Source organism: Rhinoraja longicauda, chromosome 17 (assembly GCF_053455715.1).
Source record: "Rhinoraja longicauda isolate Sanriku21f chromosome 17, sRhiLon1.1, whole genome shotgun sequence".
NCBI classification, from domain to species: domain Eukaryota; kingdom Metazoa; phylum Chordata; class Chondrichthyes; order Rajiformes; family Arhynchobatidae; genus Rhinoraja; species Rhinoraja longicauda.
This window is the reverse complement of record NC_135969.1, coordinates 19,125,817-19,146,166: the sequence shown is the minus strand read 5'-3', so window position 1 is coordinate 19,146,166 and position 20,350 is coordinate 19,125,817. Positions and strand designations below refer to the sequence as shown.

General features: G+C 44.6%; 1 protein-coding gene across 1 annotated transcript in view; it reads left to right on the top strand.

Moving 5' to 3' along the window:
* The window catches only part of LOC144602006 (MICOS complex subunit mic25a-like), a 329,321-nt gene that overhangs the window by 9,476 nt on the left and 299,495 nt on the right, over positions 1-20,350 (top strand). The window contains 2 exon segments of the mRNA XM_078414690.1: positions 234-300; positions 9,547-9,676. Coding sequence (XP_078270816.1) covers positions 234-300; positions 9,547-9,676 — 197 coding nt within the window.

Below are 20,350 nucleotides of genomic sequence, written 5' to 3'. Positions count from 1 at the left end.
GGGTTTGTAGGTTAATTTGCTTTTATATATTGTCACTGGTGCGTAGGATAGAACTAGTGTGAATGGGTGATCGCTGGTTGGCGTGGACTCGGTGGACTGAAGGGCCTGTATCCACATTGTATCCCTAAAACTAAAATCTAAAATGGCTTCTGTCTTTGTAATATGAAATTGAACAAAGGTTGAACAGCATAAGATATTACTGGGGTTAGTTACTGTCTTTTTTCATTCTTTAGGGCATGATTCACAATGGGAAGGTAGCATGCCACTGAATTCTGGCACGAAGGAAGAACTGCACCAGAGGTAAGATTTTTGCTAAGATGATCTCGGTGAAAGATTGCATTGGTTTAAATTGATCCAACAGGACTTGCTCATGATAGACAATTGCTGCATTATTCATTGACATTATGCAGAGTAATTGATATATTCAGGCAGAAATGTTATTAAACGTAATGAAGAATGTTGATTTACAGTGTACACCTCCTCTTTGCCCTCTTGGGTGGATGTAAAATATTCAAAAAAGAACAGTGGAATTCTCTTTGTACCCTGCACAACACTTGTTCCTCAATCAATGTCTGGTCACTTATTTCATTAGGGTGTAAGAGCTTGCTAAGCACAAATTGACTACACTTGGGAAAGAAACCTTGTCACTTGATTTGCAATGCAGTGCGTTTTTTTTGGCTACTTTGTGTCTTGAATATTAAACTTTAGAAAGCAGAGTTGATAAAAATATGAAATGAACATGGCAATACTATTTTCAAATATAATGAGTAAATTAACAGCAATTCATTTATTACAATCTAGTACTATGTTACATTGAACATAGACCAGCACAGCACAGGAGCAGGCCCTTCAACCCACAATGTTTGCACTAAACATGGTGCCAAGATAAACTAATCTTATCTGCCTGCACGTGATATTCATTCTCTGCATATCCATGTGCTGAACATGATGCCAAGATCAACTCTTATCAGCCTCTTAAATGCCACTGTCTAAAAGCCTCTTAAATGTCACTGTTGTATCTGCTCCAACACCACCCCTGAATTAGAATGTTTAGCACACCAAGGCGAGAGGGGCAAAGTTTAAAGGCTATGTGTGGCGCAGATACAATAGTCGCATTTAAAAGACTTTTAGAGAGGCGCATGTATATGCAGGGAATGGAGGGATATGGATTATGTGCAGTTGATCTTGGCATCAGATTCGGCACAGACATTGTGGGCCGAAGGGACTGTTCTTATACTGTATTGTTCTATGTTATTACAAAATGATAAAATACTGTTTGAATCATTGTTGTGCTTAACCACAGGGATCTGTATCCAACTTTCTTAAACTTTTGCCGTTGATTTGGCAGTTCTGCCTTGCACTCAAGAGTGGCACAACAACTTGCATTTCCATAGCTACTATAATGTCTATGTGGAAAATATTTCCCCAGCATGCTCTCATCATGTATAGTCTTTCCGCTGACTGCATAGCACATAACCGAAAAGCTTTACACGTGACAATAAACTAAACTTGCCTAAAAAAGTAAGAACAGGTGGAAGGAGTATTAGAAATGGAGGAATAAAAGCTGAACAACAGATAGGTTGGTGAAGAAAGTTCATTGGATCTGACCTTCATTAGTTAGGACATAAAATATATTAGAATGGAGGTCAAATTAGTTTTGTTTAGAGAAATAGCATGGAAACAGGCCCTTCGGCCCATCGAGTCCTCGGCAAACTGTTCACACTAGTTCCAGGTTATCCTATTTTTTCATCCACTCCCAACACACTAGGGGCAATTTACAGAGGGACAATTAACCTGGAAACTTGGTCGTCTTTGGGATGTGGGAGGAAACCGGAGCATCTGGAGGAAACCCACACGGTCCCAGGGAGAATGTGCAAGCTGCACACACAGACAGCACTCGAGGTCAGGATCGAACCCGGGTCTCTAACGCTGTGAGGCAGCGCTGCTATCAGCTGCTGAGGGCTAGTCGTCATTACAAATAAATGTTAAATTTGCAGTTTCAACCTTTGAGAGGCTTTTGGTTCCTTGCTGTGGTGATATGTTTCACTGAGAAGTCCATCTGGCGTTAATTAAGGCCAATTTAGTTTACATCCTTTCAGCTAATGAAGCAGTCTACTCATGCATGCAGCAAACCCGGACAACATTCAGTTTAGTTTAGTTTAGAGATACAGCATGGAAACAGGACCTTCAGCCCACCGAGTCCACGCCGACCATCGATCACCCGTTCACACTAGTTCCATGTTATCGCACTTCTGCATCCACTCCCTACACACCAGGGGCAATTTAAAGCGGCCAATTAACCTACAGCTCTGGTAACACTTAAAATGCTTGGCACATTACACACAAAGCACCTTGCTTGATCTGCACCCGTACCACGGCAGTGCATAAATCTGTATTCCTCTAGCACCGACACACAGTGGCTGCGGTTTATTTCATCTACAAATTCCATCTCAGTTTGCTGGGTTACACCACCAACACATCCCAAAGCTGTGTGCCTTCTCTGGGGGAATGCTGATGAGAATATACACACCTGATTGTTATCTTGGTGGACCCTGTTGAAATGAGTTTGTGGTAGACTCCATAGGAGGCCATAATTGTGATACGTGAAGACTTGCCCGTGATGGTTTTTGTGGTTAAATCTGATGCCTGTCTCTCTGCCAAGATTTGCATGAAGATTGGGTATCTGATTACAGTGTATTGGAAGGAAACTGAGAAGGGGGAAATGTAATGGGAAAAAAAGACACACAGTGCTGGAGTAACTCAGGCAGCATCTCTGCAGAACATGGATAGGTGCGTTTCAGATCAGGACCCTTCTTCATACAGATTGTTGTGTTGGGGATGGGGGGGAGCGGAAGCCTGAAGGCCTGGCGAGTAACAGATGGATAGACACAAAGTGCTGGAGTAACTCAGCGAGTTAGGCAGCACCTCTGGAGGAAAAGAGTAATAGGTGGATACAGATGGGGGGGGGGGGGGGGGGGCTTTGATAGGCTAATGGTTGGATAAAAACCAGATTTGAAAAGACAAAAGGTGTGAGACAAGGATAGAAGAAGTGCAAACTGTGAAGCCAGAGGAAGGAATCTAGGAATCTAGGTAGGGCACAGGTAAGGGGTGGTTGGGAAGGGGGAAAGAGAAGGGAGATGGAGTTTGTTATTCCTAAAATTGGAGAATTCAATGTTCATATTGTTGGGTTGTAAGCTACCCAATATGAGGTGCTGTTCCTCCAATTTGCGTGTGTCCTCACTCTGGCAATAGAAGAGGCCGAGGATAGAAAGGTCTGTGTGGAAATGGGAAGGGGTGTTAAAATAGTTAGCAACCGGAAGATCTAATAGTGAAGAGAGGTATTGATCTGAAACGTCACCTATCCATGTTCTCCAGAGATGTTGCCTGACCCGCTGAGTTACTCCAGCACTTTGTACTTAGTTTAGAGATACAGCGTGGAAACAGGCCCTTCGGCCCACTGAGTCTGTGCCATCCAGCGATCTCCGTACATTAGTTCTATCTGACACATTAGGAAAAATTTACAGAAGCCAATTAATCTCCAAACCTGCATGTCTTTGGGATATGGGAGGACATTGGAGCACCTGGTTTCTTTTTTCATGAACCAGCATCTGCAGTTCCTTGTTTCACCAATGTAATGGAAAAGGTTTTTTTTTAAATTAGATTTTATATTTCATAGAGAAAGCCAATGTTACTGCTCTCATTTAATCACATGTAATTATTTAATTTCACTACCGAATGCCCCCGACTTTGATTTTGTAGCTCTGTTCGTCCATATCTGGGTTATCGTTCCCCTTTGACGACTGTAGCAATTGCCCATTAGCAGAAACTCGGCATAAAATAAGTCAAAATATGTGCCAACTTTTGCATTAATATGTTTGTTATTCCTTGATAGGTACCTCACAGCAATTTAATTCTCAAGTTCCCTTGAATTAATAATCTGCAGTCAACGAGGTCTGGTGCGTTTGCCAGAAAAATGGGTTCCAAGGACTTTATTCTCCTCCAAGGAAATCAAATTGCATTCCTCTAATGCACATTTTTGTTACTTTTCTAACCTCCAGGAACAGAGAATCGGCGAGTCAGGCGGTGTGAAATGAGAGCACGTAAGGCTGGAAGTACACAGCAGGTTTGTTAGCATCTGAAAGAGTGAATAATGTTTCACCTGAAGAATCTTACTTGAATATCAGAACTGGGGTTCTGATAGTGGGCTGTACCCTAAATCAATCTTCCCTCCTCTTTCACATGCTGACTAATTTCACTCTGTGCGCTTTAGCCTCTGGTTTCTAACTGCTTTGGAACATATTTGGCATTGCTAACATTATTTCAATACTTGCTTTACAAAGGAATATTATGCTATGTATTGCATGCATGAAGTGCATACTGAGAATGTAGTGTTGCACTTAACATAAGCAAGAGTTTGCTGCTTACCTGGCATCTGGTCCCATGGGACTGACTCTAACTTTTTTAATTAAGTCGGGGTTGTACAGAGTATTTGCTTTTCCCAGTTTTGTCATGCTTGTCTCAGTAATTAATGGACCTTTGTTTAGAAGTGTAGATGACACAAAACCAGGTGGTTTCGTAGACAGTGAAGATGGTTATCAAAACCTACAGAAGGATCTTGTCAGTTGGGGAATGGGCTGTCCGCACTAAGTCCGTGCCGACCAGCGATCCCCACACACTAACACTATCACTATCCTACATACTAGTTACAATTTACAATTTTACCAAGCCAATTAACCTACAAACCTGTCTGTCTTTGGAGTGTGGGAGGAAAACTGAGCTCTCGGAAAAAACCCACAAAGGTCACGGGGAGAACGTACAAATTCCACACAGACAGCACCCGTAGTCAGGATCGAACCCGGGACTCTCGCGCTGTGAGACAGCGGCCCTACCGCTGCGCCATTGTGCCACCCTGTAGAATGAAGAATGGCTAATGGAGTTTAACGTAGATAAGTGTGAGGTGTTGCATTTTGGAAAGTCAAACCAGGGCAGAACCTTCACAGTGAATGGTAGGGCTTTGTGGAATGTTGTAGAGCAGAGGGATCTGGGAGTACAGGTGCATAGTTCTCTGAACGTGGTGTCACAGGTATGATAGGGTGGTCAAGAAGGCTTTTGGCACACTATCCTTCATCAGTCTGGATATTGAGTTTAGAAGTTGGGATATAAGAAAATAACTGCAGATGCTGGTACAAATCGATTTATTCACAAAATGCTGGAGTAACTCAGCAGGTCAGGCAGCATCTCGGGAGAGAAGGAATGGGTGACGTTTCGGGTCGAGACCCTTCTTCAGACTGATGTCGGGGGTGGGACAAAGGAAGGATATAGGTGGAGACAGGAAGATAGAGGGAGATCTGGGAAGGAGGAGGGGAAGGGAGGGACAGAGGAGCTATCTGAAGTTGGAGAAGTCGACGTTCATACCACCGGGCCGCAAACTGCCCAGGCGAATTGTTACGTTGCAGTTGTACAAGACGTTAGTGGGGGCACACTTGAAGTATTGTGTTCAGTTTTGGTCACCCTGCTCTGTGTGGATGTCATTAAGATGGAAAGGGTGCAGAGAAGATTTATGAGGATGTTGGCAGGACTCGAGGGCTGAGCTATAGGGAGAGATTGGGCAGGCTAGGACTTTATTCCTGAGAGCATAGGATGCTGAGGGGTGATCTTATAGAGGTGTATAAAATTATGAGGGGAATAGATGGGATGAATGCACAGTCTTTGACCCAAACTAGGGGAATGAAGAACCAGAAGACATAGGTTTAAGATTAAAGACTAATTATTTAATTAGAATCTGAGGGGCTAGGATAGACTGTCAAATTATATTTAAAGGGTTGACGGTGCAGATGCAATGGCAAAGATTTAAAGACCGCATGGATGAACTCCAAAAAATTGTTCATCCCTGTCTGGCGAAAAAATAAAACGGGGAAGGCGGCTCAACTGTGGCTAACGAGGGAAATCAAGGATGGTGTTAAATCCAAGGAAAAGGCATATAAATTGGCCAGAGGAAGACTGGGAGAAATTTAGAACTCAACAGAGGAGGATAAAGGGGTTAATTAAGAGGGGAAATAAAGAGCATGAAAGATCGCTTGAGGGGAATATAAAAACTGACTCTAAAAGCTTCTTTAGATCTGTAAAAAGGAAAAGATTAGTGAAGACAAATGTAGGTCCCTTACAATCAGAGACAGGTGAATTTATAATCAGAAACAAAGAAATGTCAGAACAGTTAAACGAGTACTTTGGTTCTGTCTTCACTAAGGAAGACACAAACAATCTCTCAGAAATACTAGGGGACCGAGGATCTAGTGGGAGGGAGGTACTGAAGGGAATCCACATTAGTCAGGAAATGGTGTTCGGTAAACAGTTGGGACTGAAGACAGATAAATTCCCAGGGCCTGATGGTCTGCATCCCAGAGTACTCAAGGGGGTGGCCCTAGAAATCGTGGGTGCATTGGTGATCATTTTCCAATGTTCTCTCGACTTTGGATCAGTTCTTGTGGACTGGAGGGTAGCCAATGTCAGCCCACTTTTTAAGAAAGGAGGGAAAGAGAAAACCGTGAATTATCAATCAGTTAGCCTTACATCGGTAGTGGGGAAGATGCTTTAGTCGATTGTTAAAGATGTTATAGTAGTGCATTTGGAAAGTAGTGACAGGATCGGTCAAAGTCAGCATGGATTTATGAAGGGGAAATCATGCTTGACTAATCTTCTGGAATTTTTTGAGGATGTAACAAGCAGAATGGATAAGGGAGATCCAGTGGATGTGGTGTATCTGGACTTTCAAAAAGTCTTTGACAAGGTCCCACACAAGAGATTAATGTGCAAAGTTAGAGCACATGGTATTGGGGGTAGGGTATTGACATGGATAGAGAACTGGTTGGCAGACAGGAAGCAAAGAGTTGGAATTAACGGGTCCTTTTCAGAATGGCAGGCAGTGACTAGTGGCGTGCCGCAAGGCTCGATGCTGGGACCCCAGTTATTTACAATATATATTAACGATTTAGACAAGGGAATTAAATGTGACATCTCCATGTTTGCGGATGATACAAAGCTGGGTGACAGTGTGAGCTGCGAGGAGGATGCTATGAGACTGCAGGGTGACTTGGATAGGTTGGGTGAGTGGGCAGATGCAGTATAATGGCTGATGCAGTATAATGTGGATAAATGTGAGGTTATCCACTTTGGTGGCAAGAACAGAAAGGCAGATCATTATCTGAATGGTGTCAGATTAGGAAAAGGGGAGGTGCAACGAGACCTGGGTGTGCTCGTACACCAGTCACTGAAAGTAAGAATGCAGGTACAGCAGGCAGTGAAGAAAGCTAATGGCATGTTGACCTTCATTGCAAGAGGATTTGAGCTTAGGAACAAGGAGGTCCTACTGCAGTTGTACAGGGCCCTGGTGAGACCGCACCTGGAGTATTTTGTGCAATTTGGGTCTCCTAATTTGAGGAAGGACATTATTGCTATTGAGGGAGTGTAGCGTAGATTCACCAGGTTAATTCCCGGGATGGCAGGACTGACATATGATGAAAGAATGGGCTGACTGGGCTTGTATTCACTGGAATGTAGAAGGACGAGAGGGGATCTTATAGAAACATATTAAATTCTTAAAGGATTGGACAGGCATGATGCAGGAAAAATGTTCCCGATGTTGCGGGAGTCCAGAACCAGAGGTCACAGTTTCAGAATGAGGGGTAGGCTATTTAGGACTGAGATGAGGAAAAACTTCTTCACCCAGAGAGATGTGAATCTGTGGAATTCTCTGCCACAGAAGGCAGTGGAGGCCAATTCACTGGATGTTTTCAAGAGAGAGTTAGTTGGAGCTCTTAGGGCCAAAAGAATCAAGGGATATGGGGAAAAAGCAGGAATGGGTACTGATTTTAGATGATCAGCCATGTCCAAAAATTCTTTCAAAGAGATATGTTGTGAGGAGCATCGGAGCCATAAAAATATTTCCAGAATATATTCCTGACCTTGGTTCCTTGGTAGCGAAGCCAAATGAAGTCAGTAGCAGGCCAATGGAAATTGAACATCTGCAATGGACCAGTTTTTGGAAAGCAGTGATCTTGAATTAACGTTCAGGCCTAATCTGCCTGCACAGGCAGTACATGAGATTATCGTTCTGTTGTCACCTGTGGTCACTTTTGAAGTAGCCATCCATCATGTATCCACTCTGGTTTTGAGCGCCAACAATTTTTTTTGTGTGTGGAGGGAACTAACTGCAAAGCAATCAACAATCTTAATGCCCCTGTGTTGCGGACTTGACATTCATGAGTCTCGGATGGAAACTAGGACCCTTCTGCTCTGATTGACTTAGTCCAACACTGAGCTGCACATTTGTGGACTGAACCATTGTGCTAATCGCTGCTTGAGCAGTCTAATCAATTACATAACCCGAGGAGCAGCGCGGCAGAGGCCCACATGAGGTGCTGTGGCCACGGAACTGGGAACCCGCCCCAAGGGCCCGAAGGCCCGGCGGACCGCGGTACCACGAGGGAACCGCTGGAGACGTCGGACGCGAGGAACAAGGGCCAGCAGGAAGGTGAACTGGGGTAACGCCTCCAGTGCCTTCAAGGTCGGCTGCAGGAGGCGTCCCCGGGACACAAAGATGGCCAGGCGAGGAGAGGGATGTCGATTTGCAGACCGATCCAGTCGAAGGCGATGGAGGAAGGCCCTGCACGAGCCTGGGGCTTACCAGTAGACGTGGATGCGGGCGGACTGGACTTTGGACTGTGGAAATGGTGTCAAAACATGGTGGCGCCTGCATGTATAGATATGCAAAAAGAATTTTGCCATGCAGTTGCACATGCGACAAGTAAAGCAACATTGAACAACTTAAAGCATCTTATTGAGCATCACAGGAAGGTCATAGAATGGCGTTGTTGTCATGCCCCTCGTTGCTTGTGATCAAGTCCGTTCTCCAGCTTGAGAAGGAACATTGGATGGTTTAGATTTAGGTTTATTATTGTCAGGTGTACCGAGAGGTGCTGTCCAATCAGATCATGTATACCATACGTAGAAGCAATCAGTTCAAACTCAAGTACAATAGGTAGAGCAAAGGGAAAGATACAGAGCACAGAATATAGTTCTCAGCATTGCAGCGTCAGTTCCAGAGACAAAGTCCAGTGTCCTCAACAGAGCAGAGGTGAATCCAGCAAATATGTAAACTTAAGGAAAGAAACATTAATGGAGGATAATAGTGTGCAGCAGGTAGTGCCGCTGCCTCACAGTGCCAGAGATCTGTGTTCCATCTGGACTTCAGCAGCTGTCTGTGTGGAGTTTGCACATTCTCTCTGTGACTGCATGGGTTTCCTCAGGGTGCTCAGGTTTGCTCCCACATCCTTAAGACATGTGGGTTTGTGGGTTAATAAGCCCTCTGTAAATTGTGTAGAGAATGGATGTGAAACATAACTCGTTTGAATAGGTGATCAATGGTCGGCGTGGAGTTGATGGGCTACAGGGCCTGTTACCAAGCTGTATCTTCCAATTCAATTCAACTTGGGTGTGTGGAGTGGGAGAGAATTTTTTTTTTGTAATTCCAATTTCTCTCTTTTGCAGGTATGAAAAAGAGAAGGTCCTGATGGAAGAAGAGCTGTCCAAGTTTGCTCAGCAGGAGCAAGTGGAAGCCATGACTGAACTCGGCGAGCACGCAGGGCCAGGAGAGGAACAGCAAGACATGAAGCAGCTGGTGAGTTTACGTTGGGGTAAAGCAGGCCGGCATAGTCAAACAACTGATGGCACGTGAGGACATGGCTAACAATATAGACGCATTTTTGGTCCAATTACGGTCTCTGGTCAAAGAAAGACACAAAGTGCTGGATGGAATAACTCGGCAGGTCAGGCAGCATCCCTGGAGAAAAAGGATAGGTGACATTTCGGGTCAGGACCTTTCTTCAGACTGGCTCTCTTCTCCAGAAGGGTCTCAACCTCATCCTTTTAATCCAGAGATGCTGCCTGACCCGCTGAGTTACTTCAGCACTTTGTGGCTATCTTTGGTAAAAACAGCATTTGTAGTTCTAAGATCTCTGGTCTTCTTTGCTTTAATGAATCATGATATTCCTGGGAGAGAGATGTGAAAGTGAATGGTTGGAGGTTTAGCACTGGCCACGTAATTTGAAGGGCGGGTTGTTTTCCAATGGTCTATGCACTAAGTAGGTACAAGGTGTTTATCGTGCTGTGGTGTGTCTGCATGCTGCAGTGTTTAAAGCATGTTGTTCTGTGCTTATATTGCATTCCGGGTAGAGTTGATATTGTTAAGGACCATGGCATATGACCATATTGCTAAGGACATAAACCATGGTCTCAGTTATGGAGACAGAAGGAAATGCAGATGCTGGAATCTTGATCAAAACAAAAAAGATTGGCACTGTGGCGCAGCGTTGGAGTTGCAGCCTCATAATGCCAGAGACCCGGCTTTGATCCTGACCACGGGCGTTGTCTGTATGGAGTTTGTATTTTCTCCCTGTGACCACTTTGGGCTTTCTCTGGATTCTCTGGTATCTCCCACACTCCAAAGACGTGCATGTTTATTGGTCAATTGGCTTCTGTAAATTGTAAATTGTGCCTAGCGTGTAGGATCGTGCTAGTGTACAGGGTGATCACTAGTTGGCGCGGACTCGGTGGGCCAAAAGGTCTGTTTCCACATTGTATCCCTGAAGTTTAAAATCTAAAGGCCCTAATCCGAACGATTGCCTGTCTATTCCTCCACAGATGCTGCCTGACCCGTTGAGTTACTCGAGAGCATAACATAAAGTGTTGGAGTACCTCTGCGGGTCAGGGAGCATCTCTGGAAAGAATGGATTAGCAATTTTTCAGGTCAGGGCCCTTTGTGAAACCATAGTTGTTGCATTACTCCCCAGGTGCACAAGATTAATGCCCTGAAGCATTACACTGAAAGTGAAGAATTTATGTGTGGAAGTTACCTGAAAAGAAAGTTTGGCTAACAATTATGATGTTGATAATTAAATATCCAGCACTCTTGGCTAATGTGTACAAAATGTAAAGTACTGGAAGAACTCAGCGGGTCAGGCAGCATCTGTGGAGGGAAATGGACAGACGATGTTTTGGGCCCCTTCCTCAGACTCAGACAATCTCCCGACCCAGTCTCCCCATTGCCTGTCCATTGCTTCCACAAATGCAGACTGACCCGTTGAGTTCCTCCAGCACTTTGTGTTTTGCTCAAGAATCCAGCTTCTGCAGTTTCTCGTGTCTCCATTGGCTATTATGTGATGGTTTTATTGAGGAATAAGAGGACCCTGGTGAATAGGGAGCTGTATTCCAGCAAGTTTGTACTGTATGTTTTTGTGTAGGTGAACATAATTCTTTTAAAAGAAGTTATCCTGGTACAAATGCTATAGGAGCAAGAGACTGCAGATGCTGGAATCTGGAGCAAAACACAAAATGTTGGAGGAACTCAGTGGTCCAGGCAGCATCTGTGGAGGCAATGGGCGAAATCCTAGATTGACTCCTTGCATCAGGACTGAGAATGTAGAGGGAAGATAGCCAGTATATAGTGGTGAGAGGCAGGAGGGAGACGGGCAGGTGGGTGATAGGCGGAAACAGGTGATTTGGGGGATGATGGGGAGACGGAACCAAGTGGGAGAGATCATAAGACATAGGAGCAGAATTAGGCCATTCAGCCCTTCAGGTCTACTCCGTCATTTAATCATGGCTGATCTATCACCGTTCTGAACTCTTTATCATTATTTCAGCGTACTAGGTTGCAGTCTTCAATTAATTATCGTGTTGCTCTGAGTTTATCAATGGTTTCTAATTCACCTTTCATTGTTCAACTTTGGTGGTGTCTTGCACAATGGACAGGTTAGTTTAAAAAGAGTAAACGCAAATGCCTTTGTCTGTCTATTGGACATCCAAATGACCTTTCCTTTCAATGATAGGACGAATTACAGCCCTTAATGAAATAATTGAAAGAATAACGTAATAAGGAAAGGTTAGAAGTCGAATCAAAGGATTCTGTACCCAGCTATCAATGTTAAACTTTATCTGTGTGACACTTGAGATTAATTGCTTGCACTGAAATCTCTGAGTAGATTTGTGTGTAACTCCAGGATTTAATTGTCTAATGCAGACAGACATTGAACTGAATGGACACTGCATTTTCTCAATTGCCAAAGATTGGATGAGTTATTAAATTGAGTTCAGAGTTCCTATCTCGGGTTGCTCTGATGAATCTGAAAGATACGTTGACGCAGAAAAAAAACCCTTTGGTTCTCATGTTCTACACATAGTTTAGCTTAGTTTAGTTTAGTTTGGTTTCGAGAGACAGTGCGGAAACAGGCCCTTTGGTCCACCGAGTCCACACCGACCAGTGATCCCTGTGCACCAGCTCTGTGTTAGGGACAGTTTACAATTTTACCAAGCTAATTAACCTACAAACCTGTACGTCTTTGGAATGTGGGAGGAAACCGGAGCACTTGGAGAAAATCTATGCGGTCATAGGGAGAACGTACAAACCCATAGTCAGGATCGAGTCTCTACCGCTGCGCCTCTGTGTCACTAGAGCAGATTTGTTTATCTTGGCATCATGTTCGGCATGGATGTTGTGGGCCGAAGGGCCTGTTCCTCTGCTGCACTGTTGTGTGTTGTTCTATGTTCCATGGCTCATACTCATGTCATATTCGCACTCCATATGTTATGCCTATTGTAAGTGTGATATAAGTCCATGTTCCTCGACACTCGTTTGGAACAAAACATTGAAAGTAGAGAAGAGTTGTTAGCTATAAAAAGAAATGCTATAATGCAGTAAATCTGAAACAGGTGTGGCAAGTAAAGTTCCCAAACGTTCACAAGTTACAGGAGTAGAATTAGGCCATTCAGCCCATCGAGTCCACTCCGCCATTCAGTCATGGCTGATCTCTGCCTCCTAATCCCATTTTCCTGCCTTCTCCCTTGACACCCGTTCTAATCAAGAGTTTGTCTATCTCTGCCTTAAAAATATCCACTGACTTGGTCTCCACAGCCCTCTGTGGCGATGAGTTCCACAGATTAACTACCCTCTGACTAAAGAAGTTCCTCCTCACAAAAGCTAAAGGTAGACACAAAATGCTGGAGTAACTCAGCGGGACAGGCAGCATCTCTGGAGAGAAGGAATGGGTGACGTTTCGGGTCGAGCCCCTTCTTCAGACTGGCAAGGAAAGCTGTTGAGTCAGCATTTGTCTAAAGACAAATCACAGCCGGGTGCAGACAGTCACTGCTGATGATCATGGCCTGAAACTTTACACCCTGACTATTTTCTGCCTTTGAAGAGCAAGACACGGTGTTACTCTTTTGGAAAAAGTGTGGGTGACTGCAGTTTGACTGTGCGTAACATATCCACTTTGATGTTAATCATTCAATTGATTCGATAAATTTCCTTGCATTTTATCTCAAAACTTCGTATTGATGACCTGTAGAAACAAACAACTGCAGATGATGGTTAATACGCAAAAGGACACAGAGTGCGGGAGTACCTCAGTGGGTCAGACAGCATCTCCGGAGAACGTGGATAGGTGACATTTCGGGCCGAGACCCTTCTTCAGACATGACTGTGTGTGAAGCAGACATTTCTGTGAGAACGCAGTCAAAATGGGTTCTGAGCCGGTCGCAAAGAGGGCACGATGGTGCAGCTGGTTGAGCCGCTGCCTCACTGTGCTAGAGACCCGGGTTTCAAACTTAACCTTGGATGCTGCCTGTGTGTGGAGTTTGCATGTTTGCTCTGTGACAGCGTGGGTTTCCTCTGGGTGCTCCGGTTTCTTCCCACACCCCAAATATGTGCGGGTTGGTAGCAGGGCCGTTTTTACAGCATTATGGGCCCCCGGGCAAAGCAGTGTACTGGGGCCCCTACCGTTACTCTCCCCCACCCCCCTTTCCCTACCAGCCCCCCCCTGTCGTGCCGGCGAAAAGCACTTACCGAAAAGCACTTAGCGATGGACTTAGGGTGCTACATTGTTGCGAAAAGCACTTACAGATCGCTGTGAGAAGCACTTAGTGACCGAAAATGTTGCGAAAAAAGCACTTATTGAACCTACATTTTTAAAGTAGTATTTATTTATTGCAAGTCACTTAACATACACAGATCAGCATGGGGCCCCTATGCTCGTGGGCCCCCGGGCAAGTGCCCATCAGGCCCATGCGTTAAGATGGCCTTTTGCGTATTAACCATCATCTGCAGTTGTTTGTTTCTACAGGTCATTTGGTGAAAGGTTTTTAGGAAGAGTGACGATGACAGCTGATTTGGAGATAGTATAATACCTGTGGAGAAAGAACAGCTTGTAACGCAGGTTTTCACTGTGTCCCAGCACAAGTAAAAATGTAATTGTTCTGTCCGGGACATATAACAATAAAACACTCTTGACTCTTGACGTGACAATAATATACCAATACCAATACCAAAATGGGAACTGACTGAGGCAGAGTTCCAATATGAAACAGGGAATTAAATAAATATTTGAAGGGGGAAAAATTGCAGTCATATTGGGAGAGAAAGGACAATAGGAATTGTTTTACAAATTGTTTTTCAAATTCATCTGGGCAAATGGTCTACTGCTGTTCAACTTCTCGAGTTAATTTAGGGCGGCACGGTGGTGCAGCTGGTAGAGCTGCTGCCTCACAGCACCAGAGACCCGGGTTCAATCCTGACCTCAGGTGGAGTCTATGTCTATGTGGAGTTTGCACGTTCTCCCTGTGACCGCGTGAGTTTCCTCCGATGCCGCCCACACCCCAAAGATGCGCGGGCTTGCAGGTTAATTGGCCCTTTGTAGATTGCCCCTGGTATGGATGAGAAAGTGGGTCTAACGTAGAACTAGTGTGAAAGGGTGCTCAGTGGTTGGTGTGGACCCGGTGGACTGAAGGGCCTGTTTCCATGCTGTATCTTTCAATCAATCAATATTTGAGGCCAAAATAGCATTTACCTTCCTAATTGCTTGCTATTCCTCCATGATGATGTGACTCATATACAAGATCATTCAAATCCATCCCAATTCATTTATTAGTTACTCGTCACTTTAAATGAATAATTTTTCTATCCTACTTACCAAGCTTATGCAAAGCCTTACATTTAGACTTCAGAGATACAGCGTGAAAACAGGCCCTTCTCCCCACAGAGTCCACGCCGACTAATGATCACACCGTACACTAGCACTATCCTACACACTCCCGACAATTTACGATTTTTACTGAAGCCAATTAACCTACAAACCCGTGCGTCTTTGAAGTGTGGAAGGAAATCAGAGCACCCGGATAAAGCCCACGTGGTCACAGGAAGAATGTACAAACTCTGTTCAGACAGCACCCGTAGTCAGGATCTAGCGCTGAAAGGCAGCAACACTACCGCTGCGCCACTGTGCTGCTTTCATTTGTCACCTCAGAGTCATTTGCACAGAAACAGACCCTTCTTCAGTCCAACTCCTCCATGCTGACCAAGATGCCCCAACTAAACTAGTCCCATTTGCCCGCGTTTGGCCCGCATCACTGAAACCTTTTCCTTTCTATATACCTGTCCAAGTGTCCTTTAAATTCTTGCGCATTTACTTAATCTCTTCATGTCTCTTTGCCAAATTTTTCTTGCATCCTCCCTCAAAATGTAATTTTCTGCCAAGCTTTGTTTCACAAGCAAACTTGTTTAAATGGCACCTTCTGATGAACTGCTTTGGCTGTCTTTGCAATTGGCTGTAATGGATGATCTCTCAGTGCTAATCCTTGCGGCACTCTTCCAACCTGAAAATGACCCATTGATTTCTACTGTTTTCAGTACATTAGCCAATTCTCTATACATACTAATGTATTCCTCCATCTCTGTGATTCCTTATTCAGTGAAATAAACTTTTGTGCAGCACCTTATCGAATGCCCTTTGAAAATCAATATAACACGTCCACTGGTTTCTGATACCTACCTTGCTAATAATATTCTCAACATACTCAAATTTGTCAACCCGGATTACTCTGTCTAATGATATAATTTTCTAAGTAGTCTTAATAATGGAATCTGGGCATTTTCCCAATTAATATCCAATTTACATAATCATTTTCCTTACTACCAAGGATGTACAGTGTACTTTACAACCACTGAAAAGTACTTGGAAAAATAGACACGGATGTATGAAACGTAGCCGCCATTTAGAGACACAGCAAGATCATTGAAGCAGGTAGATCTTAAAATTCATCATTTTTGCTGCCAATTTATACACTTCCCTCACCTTCAGATGGTCTATCTCTGAATCTCCCTTCCCTTTCTGGATCTCTGTCTCCATCTCAGGGGTTAGGCGAGTTATAAATTTGCCTTACAGGCCCACAGACTAACACGGCCATCTTGACTATACTTCTCATACCCTGTATGAACATTCAGTTCTCTGAGACACTTTTCGTGTCAGGATCATTCTTCGGACTAACTGTGGTGGGTGTTGGGGGGTGGGAGGAAAAAGCTGGAAGCGAGAAGGAGCAGGACAAAGCCTCACGAGTGACAGGTGGATACAGATGAGGGGGGGGGGGGGTTGATAGGCAGATGGTTGGACAATGGCTAGAGATGACAAGCAAAAGGTGTGAGATAAAGATAGAAGAGGCGTGAATTTTGAAGGCAGAGGAAAGAACATTGGTAGAAGAGGAGGGGGAGAGGGAAAATGGGTGTGCGTCAAGGTGGGGTACAGGGAAGAGAGGGGTGGGTGGGGGAGAACATAAGCCCCTATGACTCCATGAAAAATTCTTGGCACTTCCCAAGGCTACTTCAATTTCTGAAGTGCCCCCAACCCCAACAAGCTTGGCCACTGGAATGTCTAACAGCGATAATCTTTTTGATGTTTACCTTGTGCACACCACATTTCTATAGCAGGTAATGTCTGAAGCCAAATGCTGCTTATATTGGAAAGGTATTCCTCTCTTCCAATGTATCGGCTTGGGAAGATAGCTGCCTCCTGTCATGGTCTTCTCTGTTGATGCAGATAATTATATTTTCATGCAAGATGTTGATGCCGTCAGGTGCTATATTGATCAGTGATTCAATTATTCTTTTATTATCATATGTACCAAGATACAGTGAAATTCTTTTTTTGCATACAGATCAATAAGATCATTGCCATACATAAGGCCAAACCCCCGATTATGTACAGAATGTAGAGAAACAGTCCACTGAATCCATATGCAAGTCACCAGGTTTTGCCGCCATTTTTAAAGTCCCAGCTACAACTGGCCATAAAGGCCCGTTGCAGCCATCTCCTCTAATCCGATCGGCCAGTGAACCGTTGACCCTCTCCTCGCCTGGCCTTCGTGCCCTCGGGGTCCCTCCCGCAGCCGACGTTGAGCAGGGCGCGGAAGGTAAGACCACCCCCCTCCCGTTCTCCTTACTGGCCTCTTGTCAAGCATCTGCCGCCGTCACTGACAGCTTCCACCTTCTGGTTCTTGGTCTTCAGGGGTGAGCAGGAGACGAGGCGGGTCTTCCAGTTACATGGCGGGCGAGCCAGGGCTGGCAGTCGACGCACCTTCAGAGGTTTGCTGCACAGATCATAAGATCATAAGCGAAAGGAGCAGAGCGAGGCTTTTCAAGAAAGGAGGGAGAGAGAAAACGGGAAATTATAGACCAGTTAGTCTGACATCAGTGGTGGGGAAGATGCTGGAGTCAATTATAAAAGACGAAATTGCGGAGCATTTGGATAGCAGTAACAGGATCGTTCCGAGTCAGCATGGATTTACGAAGGGGAAATCGTGCTTGACTAATCTACTGGAATTTTTTGAGGATGTAACTAGGAAAATTGACAGGGGAGAGCCGGTGGATGTGGTGTACCTCGACTTTCAGAAAGCCTTCGACAAGGTCCCACATAGGAGATTGGTGGGCAAAATTAGAGCACATGGTATTGGAGGTAGGGTACTGACATGGATAGAAAGTTGGTTGACAGACAGAAAGCAAAGAGTGGGGATAAATGGGTCCCTTTCAGAATGGCAGGCAGTGACTAGTGGGGTACCGCAAGGCTCGGTGTTGGGACCGCAGCTATTTACAATATACATCAATGACGGATGAAGGGATTAAAAGTACCATTAGCAAATTTGCAGATGATACAAAGCTGGGTGGCAGTGTGAACTGTGAGGAAGATGCTATGAGGTTGCAAGGTGACTTGGACAGGTTGTGTGAGTGGGCGGATGCTTGGCAGATGCAGTTTAATGTGGATAAGTGTGAGGTTATCCACTTTGGTGGTAAGAATAGGAAGGCAGATTATTATCTGAATGGTGTCAAGTTAGGAAAAGGGGACGTACAACGTGATCTGGGTGTCCTAGTGCATCAGTCACTGAAAGGAAGCATGCAGGTACAGCAGGCAGTGAAGAAAGCCAATGGAATGTTGGCCTTCATAACAAGAGGAGTTGAGTATAGGAGCAAAGAGGTCCTTCTGCAGTTGTACAGGGCCCTAGTGAGACCGCACCTGGAGTATTGTGTGCAGTTTTGGTCTCCAAAATTGAGGAAGGATATTCTTGCTATTGAGGGCGTGCTGCGTAGGTTTACTAGGTTAATTCCCGGAATGGCAGGACTGTCATATGTTGAAAGACTGGAGCGACTAGGCTTGTACACACTGGAATTTAGAAGGATGAGAGGGGATCTTATCGAAACGTATAAGATTATTAAGGGGTTGGACACATTAGAGGCAGGAAACATGTTCCCAATGTTGGGGGAGTCCAGAACCAGGGGCCACAGTTTAAGAATAAGGGGTAGGCCATTTAGAACAGAGATGAGGAAAAACCTTTTCAGTCAGAGAGTTGTGAATCTGTGGAATTCTCTGCCTCAGAGGCCAGTGGAGGCCAACTCTCTGAATACATTCAAAAGAGAGCTAGATAGAGCTCTTAAGGATAGCGGAGTCAGGGGGGTATGGGGAGAAAGCAGGAACGGGGTACTGATTGAGAATGATCAGCCATGATCACATTGAATGGCGGTGCTGGCTCGAAGGGCCGAATGGCCTACTCCTGCACCTATTGTCTATCGTCTATTGAGGCCATTTGGCCCATCAAGTCTACTCTGCCATTCAACCATGGCTGATCTATCTCCCTCCTAATCCCATTCTCCTGCCATCTCCCCATTACCTCTGACACCCGTACTAATCAAGAATCTATCTATCGTTGCCTTAAATATATTCACTGAATTGGCTTCCACAGCCTTCTGTGGGCAAAGAATTCCACAGATTCACCACCACAGCTATGCCAACTAGCCAGAACATACCACAACACTGTGCTAGTTGTCATAGTTAAATTGATCTGTAAATGTTTAATAGCAGTTTACAATGTTTCATATAATGATACAGAATCCAGAGAATGGGAAGTAAGATTTATGGTCAGGAAATGTGTGCCTGACTGGGATATATAATATAATTTATTGATTTTAACTGTTGGCATGCGTGCAAAGCTTTGGTGGATCAATAAAGGATACAATAGCATTCTGGCAATTACAGCACATTAGTTAATTAAATACTGCTCAGTTCATATAATTTGCTGCTGATTTATTTTGAAGCATCGCATTTATGAGCTATAGTTCTGCTGCTGTGGTGGTTTGCATCTGAACAGCAGAGGCGCGGAGCAGTTTTGAGTTCTCCTTCGTCATGTGATGCTTTTATACCACATTTTTTACTCCATCTCTGACCTGAAGGGACTGATTCATTGTAATTGCACAAGGGCAGCACAGTGGTGCATTGGTAGAGTTGCTGCCTCACAGCGCCAGAGACCTGGGTTCGATCCTGACTATGGGTGTTCTCCCTGTGACCGTGTGGGTTCTATCCGGTTCTTCTGGTTTCCTCCCACACTCCAAAGACGTGCAGGTTTGTGGGTTAATTATTTTATGTAAATTATAAATTGTCCTCAGTGTGTAGGATAGCACTGGTGTACGGGGTGATTGCCGGTCGGTGTGGATTTGGTGGGCCCCAGGGCTTGTTTCAGTGCTGTATCTCGAAAGTGCTACCAGCCAACCGTAAGCTCAGATGCAAGGAGCTGCAGATGCTAGAATTTGAAGTAAAGCAGAAAGTGCTGGAGGAACTCAGCGGGTCAGGTAGCATCTGTGGAGGGAATGTACAGCAACGTTTCTGTTTAGGAACCTACTTCAGACTGATTGAGGCAGGGGGGAGAAAGCTGGAAAAGAGATGTGGGGGCAGGACAAAGCCTGGCAAGTGAAATGAATCCCAAAGGATTCTAACCCGAAACGTCACTGATCCATGTTCTCCAGAGATCCTGCCTGACCCTCTGAGTTACTCCAGCACTTTGTATCTATCAAGAGTCAAGCGTGTTTTATTGTCATGGGTCCCAAACAGAACGACATTCTTACTTGCGGAAGCACATCAGATGTAAACAGGGTACTCTGTAAACAACATAATAAACAGAAAAAAGTTCAGTATATTTATATATA